We start from the raw sequence: 17,345 nt of genomic DNA on the forward strand, positions 1-17,345 counted from the left end.
GATCTGAGATTGATGGGGAGACTAAAATATATATGATCTTGGAAACTCTCTCTGAATCTCTTGATACCTTCAAGCTCAACTACTCCATGAACAAGCTAGAGTACACTCTTACCGAGCTAATGAAGGAGCTTCACACTGCTGAAGGTCTGACTAAGAAAAAGAGGAACCAAGGAGAGGCACATGCTACTGAACACAAAGCCTCCACCTCTGGATCTAAGAAGAGACCTCACAAGGACGAGAAGAAGAACTGTCCAGCCTACCTCAAAGCAAAGGAAAATAGTAATTGTGGATACCAGAATAAATCCTTGTAATTTGGGCCATTTCTCAAAGGCCCGATTTACATCCTGGGCCCCGATTGGTGAATAAAATCCAACCAAGCCCAGCCCGCTCGGATTAGGATTACACCTAAAAACCAGCTCGCAGCATCTGCCCCGTCAGCTCCGAAGAAGCAGTCTCCGAGCTGACCACCCCGCGAGTCCGGAAGAAGCGGTCTCCGAGCTGACCACCCCGCGAGTCCGGAAGAAGCGGTCGCCGAGCTGATCACCCCGCGAAGGAATAGGCCAAACCACTCCGCATGCAGCATCGCAGAACGCTCCAGACCGACCACGTGTCCACCAGATCGACGGAAGAGGAGCGACGATCTCATCTATAAATAAAGGAAACAGCAGATCTCGCAGGGGAGATTATTCATCATCTTTCTGTACCTTCAATAAATAGTATTCCCAAAATATATTCTGTTGTTCTATGTACGATCGTGATCAATTATAATAAAAGTTATTTCCTCAATTTGTTTTCTATTACTATCTAAGTCGTTCTTCGTTATTACTCCGAAATTCAATTCTATTTACGACGAATCCTTGAGATCCACATCATATAAATAAGTCGATATATTCAATATAATATATATAATATCGTGATTGTTGAGGAACAGATTTCGACATCAACAATTTGGCGCCGTCTGTGGGAAAACTCGAAATCAAGAATTCTAACCTCGAAGAATTGAGTTAATCTCAAATCACGAAGTATGGCTAACGAAAATGAACAAAATGAGATGAATCGAGAGGTTACCTCCGAGATCAAATCTCTTTTGGAAACTCTGGTCGCTGGATCGACCGAGAATAGAGAATTCCAGCAATCTACCCGGACTGCCTTGGAATCGCTGGCTGCCGAACAGGCCGCGCTCAGAGCCGCGTACGCAGCCGATAAGGCTGCAGCTGAAATCGCGAACTCATCAGTTCGACCTGTCGGCCTGGAGACAGGGGATCGAGCTCTCCTGACGGTGACTAGTTTGGATTTCTCTAGGATCCCGGTCACCCCGTCAAGGATAGGATCATCCTACCCAGTGTTTCAGCCAGGGATGTATTCACATCCCGGAGTGATCACCCCGGGATCCTTGCCGAGCTCCAGCAGGATTCCTCCTCCCCCGGGAGGATCGCCACCTCAGCCCGCACTTCGTCCACTTGGCGCTGAAGAAAGGGAAATCCCATTAGCCCGATTCCCCGCGTCATCTGATTCCCCCGCGAGCTCAGACAAAGCTCCAGCGCAAAACCAGCCAGTCACTAGTACTGCTGCTGCCGTCGCTTTCGTGACCCCAGGAGGATCCGAGCTCGTGACCAACAGGCCCGAGCTGACCGAAATGGAGTTGTTTCGCAAAATGGTAGACGACAAATTTCGCGCTGTTCACTCAAAGATGCATTCTGCCACTAGCTCGGCCCCTGAAATCGACCGTCTAGTAGCCGAAACAGGACGAACCCCCTTTTCAAAAGAGATTAGTAGGGTCAAGATTGGAGATGCGGGAAAGGTCCGACTCCCTAAGTACTCCGGTACGACCAATCCTAAGTCTCACATGACAGCCTTCCGAATTGCCATGGGTCGAGCTCATCTTTATGAACACGAACTCGAGGCAGGATATTGTCAACTGTTTGCCGAAAACCTAACCGGGGCCGCCTTAGATTGGTTCTCCAGGCTTGAGGAAGGCTCGATCAGCAGCTTTCAAAAACTGTCTACCGAATTCCTTAAGCATTACTCTATGCTCGTTGAAGACGAGGCCACCATGGCAGACCTGTGGAATACCCAGCAAACCAATTCCGAGTCCCTCAAAGGCTACATGACTCACTTCAAAAGCATCATGGCAAAAATCCCGAACATCGATAACGATTCGGCTTTGACCGCTTTAAAAAATGGACTGTGGCATGATTCTCGTTTCCGAGAAGAGATGATAGTCAACAGGCCACCTACCATTGAAGATGCGATTCACCGCGCATCGAACTTCGCAAGAGCCAAAGAAGAAAGGAGTTTCCTGGCTAAGAAACATGGTATCAAGAAAAGTACACCGGGAAGTCTAATCCCCGGGAACTCGCAAGGGGTAGGACCCAACAGGAAAGGGAATACAATCCCAAAGAAAGCGGAGGCCCCACCAGGCTTCGCGTTCAATGTGAACGATGGGAATCGCAGCGAGGCCACTAATAAGAAATGGACTAGAGACCCTAATGCTTATTGCGAATTCCACAAAAGCAATGGCCACAGTACGCTCAATTGCGAAACAATGAGAAAAGTCTTAGCAGAAAAATTCGCTAAAGGGGAGCTGAAAGGAATTGACTTGGGACCCCCTCCGAAAAAAAAGACTTTCAACTCACAACCCCGAGGAAACCCTTCTCCCGGAAAAAGGGGAAGAAATGATGAGCAGGATACTCAACCCGAGCCACAAACAAAACCTAGAATCGATTGCATTATTGGAGGTTCGAAGTTCTGTAGGGAATCAATAAACTCCATAAAGGCTCATCAGCGTCAGCTAAAGAACACCTCTACTAGTCTTCCCACGGAAGGTGAAGACGAAGTGTTAATCTCCTTCAAAGGAAGTGAGGTAAAGGGGCTGGTCGCGCCACATGACGATGCCCTGGTTGTCGAACTAGATGTATCAAACTGCATTGTGTCTCGGATCCTGATCGATGGAGGAAGCTCAGTGGACGCGATCTTTAGAAATACTCTGAACAGGATGAACATCGACGAAATCGACATCGAGAGAGAACCAACAGAGCTGACCGGTTTTAACGGACTGGTAACGCCCTCTATGGGAGTAATCAAACTCCCTGTCCAAGCAGCCGGAATTAATAAGCTCGTCGAGTTCATGGTTCTCGACTGTCCATCACCCTTCAATATGATACTTGGGAGGCCGTGGATTCACAGTATGAAAGCCGTCCCGTCCACATACCACCAATGTGTTCGCTTTCCCACTCCAAATGGGATCGCGGAAATCCGTGGAAGCCAAGAAGCATCTCGAATGTGTTACATGAGCAACCACAAAATAAAGAAAGAATTGTTGAACGGTGCCCCATAGCAATTAACGACTGTCGGAACCACTGTTTCCACCCTGCAAGACACAAAGGGAGGGGAGGAACATGTGGAAGAACAAGATTCCCCTCATCCCGAGTTAACAACCCAAGTACAGCTCGATGGATCTAACCCAGATCACCATGTTGGGATCGGATCCGAGCTCAAAGGAAAAGTAAGAAGGGATATAATAGCCTTCTTAAAAAGAAATAAAAATACATTCGCATGGTCCACCGAGGACATGCCAGGCATAAGCATCGACGTGGTGTCTCACCAACTCAACGTTGACCCTAGCTTCAAACCCATCAAACAAAAACGGCGAAAACTCGGCCCCGACAGGTCCAAAGTGATCAATGACGAAGTGGAGCGACTACTGAAAGCCGGATCAATCCGAGAAGTAAAATACCCGGATTGGTTAGCAAACACCGTAGTAGTAAAAAAGAAAAACGGTAAGTGGAGAGTGTGCATCGATTTCACTGACCTCAATAAAGCTTGTCCCAAGGACAGCTTCCCTTTACCACACATTGATCAGTTGGTCGAGGCCACAGCTGGGCACAAAATGCTCTCCTTCATGGACGCGTTCTCAGGATACAACCAAATCCTTATGCATCCGGACGATCAGGAAAAAACGGCATTCATCACAGACAGAGGGACTTATTGCTACAAAGTAATGCCCTTTGGCCTAAAAAATGCCGGGGCCACGTATCAAGGACTCGTAAACAAAATGTTCTCCGAGAAAATCGGCAAGAATATGGAAGTATACATCGATGATATGTTAGTTAAATCACTCCGAGAGGATGATCACGTCGAACATTTGGAAGAATGTTTCAAGGTATTAAATAAATATCAAATGAAACTGAACCCCGAGAAATGCTCATTTGGAGTATCTTCCGGAAAATTCCTAGGATATTTGGTCACGCAACGAGGAATCGAGGCGAATCCTGACCAAATCCGCGCATTGCGCGAAATGCCGTCCCCCCGAAATAAGAGAGAGGTACAAAAACTCACAGGCCGTATAGCTGCCCTTAATCGCTTCATCTCTCGGTCGACGGATAAATGTTTACCCTTTTACCAGCTCCTGAAATCAAACAAGGAGTCAAAATGGAACGACGAATGCGAGAAAGCATTCCGTGAGCTGAAAGAATACTTGGCCAAACCCCCAATCCTCGCGAAGCCCGCAATCGGAGAACCACTCTATCTCTACGTGGCTGTGTCGCACGCTGCCATAAGTGGCGTTCTGGTTCGAGAGGATCGAGGAGACCAGAAACCAGTATTTTATATTAGCAAATCCCTCGTCGACGCCGAGACAAGGTACCCTGCTATGGAAAAGCTCGCACTAGCTATCGTCACTTCAGCCCGGAAATTAAGACCGTATTTTCAATCACACACGATCGTTGTAATGACAACCCAGCCGCTGCGAACCTTCCTCCACAGTCCAAATCAATCCGGAAGGTTGACTAAATGGGCAGTAGAGTTAAGCGAATACGACATCGAATTCCGAGCAAGGACGTGTGCAAAATCACAAGTTCTTGCTGATTTCCTTGTGGAATTGTCGAGAAATGTGACCGAGACCAACCCCGACGAGGGTGTTTGGACCTTGAACGTAGATGGCGCCTCATCGAAACAAGGATCTGGCGTGGGGATACGTCTGGTGTCACCCCATGGCGAGGTAATCGAACAATCGTTCCGACTCGACTTTGTCGCGTCAAACAACAAAGCTGAGTACGAGGCTCTAATCGCAGGTATGCAACTAGCTAAAGCCTGCGGGACAAAAAAAGTAAGCGCATATTGCGACTCCCAACTCGTTGCTAACCAATTTAGTGGAGAGTTCGAAACAAGAGACGAACGTATGGAAGCTTACGTGAAGGTAGTACGGAACCTCGCAAAGAACTTCGAAGCCTTCGAACTCACAAGGATCCCGAGAGGAGATAATACATCCGCCGACGCCTTAGCAGCTCTGGCCTCAACATCAGACCCCGGACTCACTAGAGTCATTCCGGTTGAATCAATCAAACAACCTTCTATAGCCATTAGCATTAACACAATAATGACAATAGAAGTGGGGGATTGGAGGGACGACATCCTGAAATACATCAAAGAGGGAAACGCGCCCGACGACAAGTCAAAAAGGCGAAAATTAAAACAAATTTGCGCTAGATTTTGCATCATCAACGATGTTCTTTTTAAAAGGAGCTTCGCTGGACCATATCTGAGGTGTATCTCCAAGGGCGAACCAGCCCGCATTATCTCCGAAATCCACGAAGGGGATTGTGGGAACCACGCCGGTGGAAGAGCCTTGGCCATAAAAATCAAAAGGCAAGGATACTATTGGCCAACGATGGTGGAGGACTGCGAAGAACACTCCCGACGTTGTGATAAGTGCCAAAGGCACGCCCCAAACATAAAGCAACCCGCCGAGGCGCTGTCTTCAATCTCGTCCCCATACCCATTCATGAAATGGTCAATGGACATCGTCGGACCAATGCCTACCGCCCCCGGGGGATTAAAGTTTTTATTAGTCCTCACCGACTATTTCTCCAAGTGGATGGAGGCCAAAGCCCTACCCCTAATCAAGGATATCGACGTCCAGACCTTCGTATGGAAGGACATCATATGCCGACACGGGGTCCCACAAGAGATCGTCACCGACAATGGCTCCCAATTCATATAAAAAAGGTTTAGACAATTCTGCTCATACCACGGAATAGAACTGAGAATGTCTACACCTAGATATCCACAAGGCAATGGCCATGCCGAGGCCGCCAATAAAACTATCGTAAACTCTCTAAAGAAAAGGCTTGACGCTAAGAAAGGTCGATGGGCTGACGAGCTTCCGGGAGCCCTTTGGGCCTATCGATCCAGCCCTCGGCGCCCTACCGGAGAAACCCCATTCTCTCTAGTACACGGTGTCGAATCAGTCATTCCTGTAGAACACGAAATCCAAACCATAAGGACGATGTGTGCACGCGAGAATGAAGACGCCAACAACTTGGCACTCTCCGATTCCCTCGACTTCATCGAGGAAAAAAGAGATCGAGCTATGGTCAGAATGTTGCAATACCAACAGAGCATCGCCAGGCACTACAATAAAAACCTACGCTTCCGCCACTTCATAGTAGGAGATCTCGTTCTCAGGAAAACATTCCAGAACACAGCAGAGCCTAACGCTGGAAAATTGGGAGCAAATTGGGAAGGACCCTACCGTATTACGAAAATGGTCCACCCAGGAGTTTACGAATTAGAGACTCTGAATGGAACACCCGTTCTAAGGTCTTGGAACATCGTAAACTTAAAAAAATACTACGTCTAAACCACGTAGAACCCCGAATCGAACTACGTCACGGCTTGATCCCATTCATTGGGTACGTAGGCAACCTTGACTCCAAGGCTCAGCCCCATCCAAAGTTTTAAACACGAGGTCTGTAACGCGACAGACAACGAGTAACGGACTCTTGACTCCGCTTGGTGCCCCATCACCACCAACCGAGTCATCAACCTTCACAGGATCAAGGACGGACCCTTGATATCCTCACAGCATCGAGGCTCTCATATGATTGGGTAACACTAAGATGGGATCCCTTTGAAATACTGAAAATTAAGATGGGATAAAATAAAACGCAAACACTTCCCATAGGCATCGAGGCCATCAAAGCGTCTAAATACCTCACTAAAGGACCATTCACACGCTCTTGAAAACCAATACATAAAACAATACTTCACAAATCGAGAGTATGATCAGAACACGTCTCAGTCCGATGAACATCGAGCAGCGGGCAGAGATAAAGGCATCACTCCTCGGAGATTCAGACACACATAAAGCACAATCGGGACGCGAGTTTTTACAACGTGTCACCAGAAAAAGAAAAGGAAACAACTACGGACCAAAACAGTTTCTTTGAAAAGCAAACCCGAACCATTCTCGGCATAGGATTGATTATCCAGTTTGTAATCTACCCAAAAACAAAACCATAAGGACCAAGCTAAAAACGCTCAGCAGTTCCCACGCAACCTATAATCAACGAAATAGTTCACCGAGAAATGCGAATAAGGACTGATCAAGTTGATACAATAAATCATCCGCTAAATGTTGTTAGAAGGCTTAGCAAAATCCTGTAAACGACTAGGAAGCAGACTGATCAATCAGCTCGACAGTATATTGAGCGAACTGAAAGCTCGCCTATGACGAACTCAATTAATACATACGTACGGGGAAGAATTCCTCATGTGTAACGAATGGATCCAAACTATCCTACATAAGAGCAGTCGAAATAAAAAGACTTAGCAAAAATTGAGGAATCATAAATGCACAGAAGCCAAATAAAAACTCCGACCCCGGAGTCAAACAAGAGTACGAGCTCGATGAAAGCGACCCCATGGCCAAAATCATCAGAGCAAATAATTATTACAAAGAAAAAGGCATAATAGTCTTGCCCAAAAACAGACGGGCTCATAATTATTCAAAAGAAAATAAAACAACTGGAATGAACTGTGAAAATCCTTAGGCTCCGGACTCAGGAACATCCTGGACGACCTCGGTCCCCTCAGGAATTCCCGCCATAGTCAGACCAGCGTTCGAGCCATACTGATCGATGTCCATCGCAACCGAGACATCTTCAGAGCCGCCATCGGGAGATACCCGCTCCGAGTACGGAGTGAAAATCACATTCTCTGCACCTGCGAGGTCGGGGAGAGGATCAGCGGACAGATCCGCGGTGAACTTGGCAATATCGTCCTTCGCCTCCTGAAGAACCTCGGTGGCATCATCGAGCTCGCCAGCCACCACGTCCTCCAGCACCCCGGCCGCAGCACGGCACTGATCAAGCTTCCGCACGATCACAGCCTTCTTTTCACGAGCTGCGAGGTGAGCCTGGTATTTAGAGATAATGCTCCGATACTTCGCAGATGCTGCCTTCCGACCAGACCGAGTAGCATGAGTCTTGATCATCTTGGCACTCTTCTGCATCTGAGCGATAAGAGCGTTAGCCCGCTTGAAGTCAGCAGCAGCTCGATTGGCAAAGGCACTCAAATCCTTTTTGCTCGACTCCAGCGCGGTGACCCGATCCCGGTGCTCCTCGATCTTCGATTGAGCAACGCTGAGTTGCCGCTCCTTTTCTGACAACTCTGAACGAGCTGCCTGGGCCTCGATGCCAAGGTCGCGGAGCATCTTTTGGTCAAGTCGAGCATGCTTCAGCTCGTCCTCCTTCTTCGCCAGCTCGCCTTTGAGCCCGGTCACCTCTCCCTCCAAAGCTTTCACCTCGGCATTACGCTCCCTCGAAGCCTCCAAAGACCGTTCCAGTTCGCGAATCCTTCTCTCCGCCACTCGGATTTTGTGCTCATAAGCATAAACCCCCTTGTTGATCTCTGCTTGATACTTTATTAAGACAAACACCAGACGAGATCAGCAACGATATAAAAAAAAAAAAAAATAAAAAAAAAAATTTGGATAATGTAGAAACAACTCAATAAGAGTTAATACCTTCGTGGCCGCCATAGACATCCCCCTATAGATGTTAGCACCCCTCAGAGCCCTTACTTTGCCCAAAGGCGCAGTAGGGTACCTGATCTGCCTCATCAGGAAGGCTGACGAACTGCCGTCCTCGTAGATGGGGTGGTTACGCTCAAAGTGAATCACCACTTTGTTCGGCTTCGAGTCGGATTTAGGCACCTCGTCAGGGGACGTGGGACCCGAAGAAGTCAGCTCGCCGGGACCAATCACCGCGCCCCTCTCCTTTGGAGCAGCACTCTTTGGGAGCGAGCTCCCTTCAGTATCCACCATCCCGTCACTCTTGGCGGACCCAATCGGAACAACCGATCCCGGCAGTTCGACAGTCGCCTCACCACCACTTCCCACGTAGCCGACCTTCTCCTTCTTTTTCTTTTTGGCAGCCCGTTTCTCCTCCTTCTCCACCTCGGCGGCCGAAATGAAAACGCCCTCCTTCGAAGACTTCTTTCCTTTGCCCTTCTTGGCCACGACCTCGACTTCGGGAGTCGGCTTAACCACCCCGGCTTTTCTCTTCACAGCACTCACAGGCGATCGCAACGCCACCTCGGGATCAGCCTGGACGGGTTGAGGACTCTTCTCAACGCGTCCCTCAACTCCAACACCATCAGGCGGACCAGGCGAGCTCGCCCCACAAGTATCTTCCTTCTCCGCTGTTCGCTCTGGAGCGGCCGAACCGTCGAGGATTTGGGGTACCTCACCTTTCTGTGCATCCTTCTTGGCTTGACGAAGTCTCTTCTTCTCAGCCACATAGTCAACTTCGGCATCCATGTCACCCCGCTTGCAATCCTCGCCTATGGTTAAAATTTTTAAAACATTTCAATACAACACCTTCTGCAAGTCCAATCAAGTAATAGGTTATACTCACCAGGAACACCTCGATCAATCTCAGGACGAGCCCAATAACCCGACTCGACGAAACGATCTGAGTTGAAGTGTTTCCAATCCAAACTTCCAGTTCGCAACACCTCGAGCTTTCCCGGGAACTCCGCGTCAACCTTGGGCGCCGTGATTTTCGCTGTAAAAAAATATATATATATATAAAAAATCACAAAAATCAATTCTTGACATATCATAAAAAGACCAAGTAGTGAATGACAAATCCTAATTCTATACCCGGAGAAGAAGCCCACTCGAGGCATAACCTTTGATGAAACGAGCCGACCGAGTGCTCATTTATCTCAAAGAAAAATCTTCTCCGACCCCAATGAGTGTCTTTCTCAGGTAACCCCTCTAAAACACCTCGACCCGCAGCATTAGCAAGATAAAATGTAACCGGGGTAAGTTTGGAGTTACGTTTGATATGACCTAAACGAACCAGGTCGGCCACCGTGAGCTCGACCTCGTTCTCCTTGGCTAAGGTAATCAACCCGGATATTTTCCTAAGGAAATTGGGGCACATTTGGGGAATGGATATTTTTAGGGCTTCTAGATATTCTAAAAGCAAAGGGTCCACATGAAATCTCAGCCCGCAATCCCTGAAAAATATTTCATATACGCAACAATAGCCCGCAGAGGTATCTGATGCTGTAAACTCGGGACTAGGAAGGGCTAAGGCCACGTTCTGAGGAATATCAAATTCATCAAAAAAGTCGACGAGTTCGTCCTCAGAAACCGTGGTGGGACCTCTGAGGTCCTTAGAAATCTCATCAAGCTTTTCTGGAGTGCTTTGGATAGACATTTAAGAAAACCCTTTTGTAACCCGGTCAGAAGTCAAAAACAAAAAAACCAGTGAGATGAACGCCTAGAGAGATAAGCTCTGACGAAAAAATAAATAAAGAGAGAGTGAAAAAAGACGAAAGATACCTGATTTTGAATCTTCGAGGGATTAAAAACGAGTAAGTCGATTAGAATGCGAAAAGCCCTATTTATTAATAGCGATGGGATGGCAGCGTCGTTTCAAATTCCACTCAAGTAGGAATCATAACTGATTCAGCCTAGAAAGGAGAAATTCAGTTTGACACCTGTCATTATGAACGTCATGACTACGACACGTGGACATGCAAGTTCGGGATTCAGTTCGAAAATTCGGGCTCAGAAATTTAAAGCACACTTAATATTCGCATAAATTAACTATGCTTTGGGGGACTTATTGTGGATACCAGAATAAATCCTTGTAATTTGGGCCATTTCTCAAAGGCCCGATTTACATCCTGGGCCCCGATTGGTGAATAAAATCCAACCAAGCCCAGCCCGCTCGGATTAGGATTACAACTAAAAACCAGCTCGCAGCATCTGCCCCGTCAGCTCCGAAGAAGCAGTCTCCGAGCTGACCACCCCGCGAGTCCGGAAGAAGCGGTCTCCGAGCTAACCACCCCGCGAGTCCGGAAGAAGCGGTCGCCGAGCTGATCACCCCGCGAAGGAATAGGCCAAACCACTCCGCATGCAGCATCGCAGAACGCTCCAGACCGACCACGTGTCCACCAGATCGACGGAAGAGGAGCGACGATCTCATCTATAAATAAAGGAAACAGCAGATCTCGCAGGGGAGATTATTCATCATCTTTCTGTACCTTCAATATTCTGTATTCCCAAAATATATTCTGTTGTTCTATGTACGATCGTGATCAATTATAATAAAAGTTATTTCCTCAATTTGTTTTCTATTACTATCTAAGTCGTTCTTCGTAATTACTCCGAAATTCAATTCTATTTACGACGAATCCTTGAGATCCACATCATATAAATAAGTCGATATATTCAATATAATATATATAATATCATGATTGTTGAGGAACAGATTTCGACATCAACAGTAATGTACTTATTACCGAAGCATGTTTAGTAGCTGATAATGTATCAACGTGGATTCTTGACTCCGCTGCTACTAACCATATTTGTTGTTCCTTGACGGGTTTCAAGAAAACCAAAAGCTTAGAGGAAGGTAAGTTCTCCTTCAGATGGGGTGATGGGAGCTCAGTATCAGCAAAGGCCGTGGGATCAGTGACGCTATCTTTTGAAGATTGAACTCTAAACTTGAATAATGTTTATTTTGTTCCTTCCTTGGGAAAGAACTTGATATCCGTTGCTCCACTTTATGAGCAAGATTATTGTTTAAAGTTTATAAAGAATGGAATTGGTATTTCTCTTTCAAATTCTTTTGTCACTGATGCGTGTATGAAGAATGCTCTCTTTTACATTTATCCCACGCAACCTTCTCTTTTAGACACTATAATAGATAATGATCTAGTTAGGGAGCCAAAGAGGATCAAACTTTCAGATTCTTCCGATCTAATAAAATCAACATATCTCTGGCACTTAAGACTTGGTCATATCAGTCTAGATAGGATTAGGAGACTTGTGAGGGACGGTCAACTCCAAGCCTCTGCAATAGGTTCTCTACCTACTTGTGAATCTTGTATAGAAGGAAAATGACCAAGCGACCTTTCTCAGCTAAGGGTCAAAGAGCCACTAAGTTGCTAGAATTTGTACATTCTGATGTATGTGGTCCGCTCAGTACACAGGCACGGGGAGAATACGAATACTTTGTTACCTTCACCGATGATTACTCAAGATACGGTTTTATCTATTTGCTCAAACACAAATCCGAGAAATTTAACGTATTTAAGGTCTTCCGGGATTTAGTGGAAAAGCAAACTGGCAAACAAAATGAAACCCTTCGATCCGATCGAGGTGGTGAGTATATGTCTGGAGAGTTCGATGACTTTCTTAAAGAAGAAGGTATCGCTTCTTAGCTTACAGCAACTGGCACACCTCATCAAAACGGAGTGTCAGAGAGAAGGAACCGAACTCAGATGGAGATGGTTAGATCAATGATGAGTTACTTATCACTCCCTCTTTCCTTTTGGGGATATGCCCTTGAAACAGCAGCTTACATTCTGAACCAAGTCTCGTCTAAAATAGTTCTTGGTATTCCTTATGAACGATGGACTGGCCGTAAAGTAGACCACATCCAAATCTGGGGTTGCCCTGCACATGTGCTAAGGCAAAAGACTAGCAAGTTGGCTAGTAGGTCAGAATTGTGTCTGTTTGTTGGATATCCGAAGGAAACCAAAGGTTTCACATTCTATAGTCCCGAGGAAGACAAAACGTTCGTTAGCACGAATGCTCATTTCCTTGAGGATGACTTTATGAAAGATGTAAAACCTAGAAGCAAAATTGTGCTTGAAGAAAAGTTGGGTGAGGAAGCTTATACCTCATCTGTAAGAACTGTTCTTACCCCAATTGAAACACAACCTAACTCATCAGAACCTCGTCAAGTAGTACTTCGACGTAGTGGGAGGGCTTCTCAGAAGCCTGACAGATACATGTCGTATGGAGACACTCTCGTAGCCGTCTCTGACATGGATGACCCTGTTTCCTACAACCATGCAATGGCAGGTTCTTAATCAAACCTTTGGCTTGACGCCATGAAAGTTGAAATGCACTCGATGTATGTCAACAAAGTCTGGAAACTTGTATACCTTCCCGAAGGGATTAAACCCGTAGCGTGTAAGTGGATATACAAGAGGAAAAGGGGCGCAGATGGGAACATCAAGACGTTCAAAGCACGATTAGTGGCTAAGGGTTGTCGGGGAATCGAGCGCGCATCGGACACGAACGATTGCTCCGATGCGACTCGTTTGAGATAATTCCACCATATAACCATATTAATGCGGAAAAATAATTAATTACGCTGATCATAAGCTAATTAAATTATGATTATAATTAACAAGATCTAGTTATGTTTAATTAATTTAATTTACGAGAGCATATAAGTCAAGCAACCGATATAAGAGTAAACGAGTACTTACATTGATTTTCGGTTCAGCTACAGAACGCTCCAATCCAATCGCGTACTCCTTGCGTCGTCTTGATGAAGGACTCGAGGATGACACCTTAGTCTTCCGAAACGTAATATCCGAGACGAAAAAGAAAGATGAGTGGGCACAGTCTTTATCTCACTAGATCACGAAACTAGGTGTTTTGAGATCTCTCTCTTATTTGACTAAGAATGGAAACGAATTTCCGAGGGGAGGGAGAGGCAGATGCACGACCAAGGGAGGCTAGTGATGCACGAAATTTCTCTCAAAAAATTCCTTAAAACAATTGCTTATTTTTGCCTTCTCTTGAACCCCTATTTATAGTAGTAAAAAAGAGATATTCATGGAATCTTGCAGAATATTTTATTTCATTTTATTGTGTTCACACTAGTGGATTAAATCTAGGCCATTGGATCTCAACAAGTGAATCCTACTTTTTCTCTTATGCATCAGATCAATATCTATGGGATATTATTCTTTTATTTAAATAGAGAATAATTTATTTAGTGAGATAATAAAGGAGAATATATTATTCTCCTAAATATTCTCCTAAATACTTTCCTTTAAATAAGGAGAAAATATAGGACAATATCTTATATTTTTCTCTCTCCTTTATCTAAACAACTAAAGAGAAAATATTGGTAAATACCAATTATGTAATTTCGAATTTGATGGCACACGGCCAAGGAGATTTACGCAAACCCTAGTGCCAAATAACCAAATTCGAATTTTCCATGTGTGCAAGGCCCAATTGCTTAAAACTCAATTAATCATTTATTTACTTGGTCCAACAATAAACAAATAATTAATAATTGTTTATTTACTTGATCAAACAATAAATAAACAATTCTACCATATAATTTATTTAATTCTGCGAATACCCGTTTTCCAGAATTAATGTTGTCAATCACAATTACAGCAAGTGAGATTAATAATGATAAACATTATTATACGAAAGTTCTTATCCGCCTTTATCAGAGCTGAATCGGAGACTATGGACCTAGTAATAGGAGCTTAACAAATCCGATGAAAAAGATGAAATAGTCCTTTCTCTTTTGTCCATCGATTCGTCTAATCTTGGTCAAATACTCCACCTTGTAAGCCAAGACTGAACTCTCCTTTATACTAGAATTATATTTACTCATCGTGACGAGTGTCCACTAATATAGTCAGTTCGTGATCAAGATCCTCCAGGTTCAACCCGTGTCAAGAGAAGTCAATTTTTCCGTTATACTTCTCTTGATACATATCAGCCCTAAGCATCGTTGCTTCCCCAGCGAAAGATTCTTTCGAACATTACTTACTTCGAAAGTGCTAGTAATCTATCGGTTCTGGAATCAACCTATAGGTGAGTGAACATTAACCTTCTTTCAGGAAGGGTGGATTACGTATCTGTAAATCACTTCCCACTCGAATCATGCTCTGAGAAAACTCCCAAGACATAAGCTGTGATTGGCATGAATAGCCTTTTAGCGAATGAGTCAAAGAGCTCAGTAACATAACCCAGTGTCCATGATCACTTCAGGATTTAGATCAAGTCTCATTGTGACCATCATAGTGGCCTCGGTTAGTGTGTCGTAACGGTCCTTAAACGACACATCTACAACCAAGACCTGTCCAAGTCGTACACTTACCACAACTGTAGAATGCTCCCACATAGTGATCAGCCTTCACATATGTGTTCCACATATATGACTTTAGATATAGCTTTCCAGGCGTATATCAGTCATCGACCATGTTTTAGCACACCGCCCGAACTCAGGTGCCCAGCACGTGACTTAGTTAGATACGGAGGCTATGGAAGATAGTTGTTATTGATTCTAATTGTTTAGAACTCAACCCACTAATCATATAATGCTAATAAAGTAATCTTATTATCGAATTTAGTAATCATTATCTTCAAGTGGGCAATATTCCTAACAAGGGTTATACCCAAAAGGAAGTTATTGACTATGAGGATACCTTCTCGCCAGTCGCAATGCTTAAATCCATCCGCATACTTCTATCCATAGTTGCAGCTCTCGACTATGAGATCTGACAAATGGATGTCAAGACTACCTTCCTGAATGGCAATCTTGACGAGCGCATTTATATAGCTCAACCAGACGGTTTCATGGAAGAAGGTCAAGAGACCAAGGTTTGTGAGTTGCTTTAATCCATTTATGGATTAAAGCAAGCATCTATGTCATGGAATATTAGATTCAATGAAACTGTGAAGAGCTTCGGTTTTGAGCAGTCAATAGATGAGCCATGTGTTTACAAGTTAATACACGAAGGCAAACTTGTGTTTCTGGTACTGTATGTCGATGATTTATTACTCATAGGTAATGATGTGGGTAAGTTATTTGAGGTTAAGACCTGGCTAGCAAAGCAATTCGACATGAATGATCTGAGAGAAGCCGCGTACATTCTGGGGATCCAAATCTTTCGAGATCGGAAGAAACGGACTTTGTCGCTCTCTCAAGCATCTTATATTCATAAGGTGAGGGATCGCTTCTCGATGCAAGATTCCAAGAACGGCCAAACACCTTTTAGGCATAGAATCTCACTCTCTAAGGACCAGTCTCCCAAGACTGCATAAGAGATTGAGGACATGAGAAAGATTCCTTACACCTCAGCTGTAGGAAGTCTCATATACGCTATGCTTTGCACTAGGCCAGATATCTGTTTCGCAGTTGGCGTAGTTAGCCGTTTTCAATCCAACCCTGGACCCGAGCACTTGTTTGCTGTTAAGCATGTTCTTAAGTATCTTCGAAGAACTAGAAACTTAATGCTTACATATTCAGGTACTGACCTGACTATGACGGGATATACCGACTCTGATTTTCAAGCGGATAAGGATTCCATAAAATCCACTTCGGGATCTGTGTTCATCCTTAATGGTGGAGATGTTGTGTGGAGGAGTATTAAGCAATCTTGCATTGTTGACTCCACAATAGAAGCAGAATATGTGGCTTCTTGTGAAGCATCCAAAGAGGTTGTATGGCTTAGAAAATTCCTTAAGTATTTGGAAGTCGTTCCAAACGTCGACGAGCCCATGACCCTTTATTGTGATAATAGTGGGGCTGTCGCTAACTCAAAGGAACTTCGAAGCCATATAGTGGGGCTGTTGCTAACTCAAAGGAACTTCGAAGCCATAAGCACTCTAAACATATTTAAAGGAAATACCGTTTGATTCGAGAGATCGAGCAACGCGGAGACGTGGTGGTGAAGAAGATCTCAACGGTGGACGACCTGGCGATGTGAATGAAGAATCTGAATACGAAGGCCGGACGTGTATCTCTTGACAATTGGGCTGATGGAAACTCACCTGGGATCTACCTATTATATAATAATTGTTAGGAATATTGCCCACTAGAAGATGATGATTACTAAATAAGATAAGAATTTACTTTATTAGAATCATATGATTAGTGGGTTGAGGTTTGATAACATTCAGAATCAATAACCACTATCATCCATAGTCTCCGTATCAAACTGAATCGCATGTTGGGCATCCGAGATCGGGCGGTGAACTAAAACTAGCTCGATAATTGATATGTGCCTGGAAAGCCTTATCTAAAGTCATATATGTGGAACACAAGTGAAGGTTGATCACTTAGTGGGAGCATTCTGCACTTGTGGTAAGTGTACGACTCGAACAGACTTTGCTTTTAGATGTGTCGTTTGAGGACCGTTACGACACACTAGCCAGGGTCACAAATGATGGTCACAGTGACGCTTGATCTTAATCCTGAAGTGATCATGGACTT

At 44.9% G+C, this 17,345-nt stretch overlaps 2 protein-coding genes across 2 annotated transcripts; both read left to right on the forward strand.

The window, feature by feature from the left end:
* Nucleotides 1–1,024: 1,024 nt before the first annotated feature.
* LOC149404217 (uncharacterized) lies at nucleotides 1,025–3,337 on the forward strand. Its single transcript, XM_089607450.1, has one exon. The coding sequence runs from the start codon at nucleotides 1,025–1,027 to the stop codon at nucleotides 3,335–3,337; it is 2,313 nt and encodes a 770-aa protein (XP_089463576.1).
* A 2,709-nt stretch (nucleotides 3,338–6,046) lies between these two features.
* Nucleotides 6,047–6,640, forward strand: LOC149404218 (uncharacterized). Its single transcript, XM_089607451.1, has one exon. It carries the CDS (start codon nucleotides 6,047–6,049, stop codon nucleotides 6,638–6,640), a length of 594 nt encoding a protein of 197 aa, XP_089463577.1.
* The last annotated feature ends 10,705 nt before the right edge of the window (nucleotides 6,641–17,345 follow it).

The sequence above is a fragment of the Urtica dioica genome, chromosome 2 (assembly GCF_054948205.1).
Source record: "Urtica dioica subsp. dioica isolate 48M chromosome 2, U.dioica_male_clone48M_v1_H2, whole genome shotgun sequence".
Lineage (NCBI taxonomy): Eukaryota > Viridiplantae > Streptophyta > Magnoliopsida > Rosales > Urticaceae > Urtica > Urtica dioica.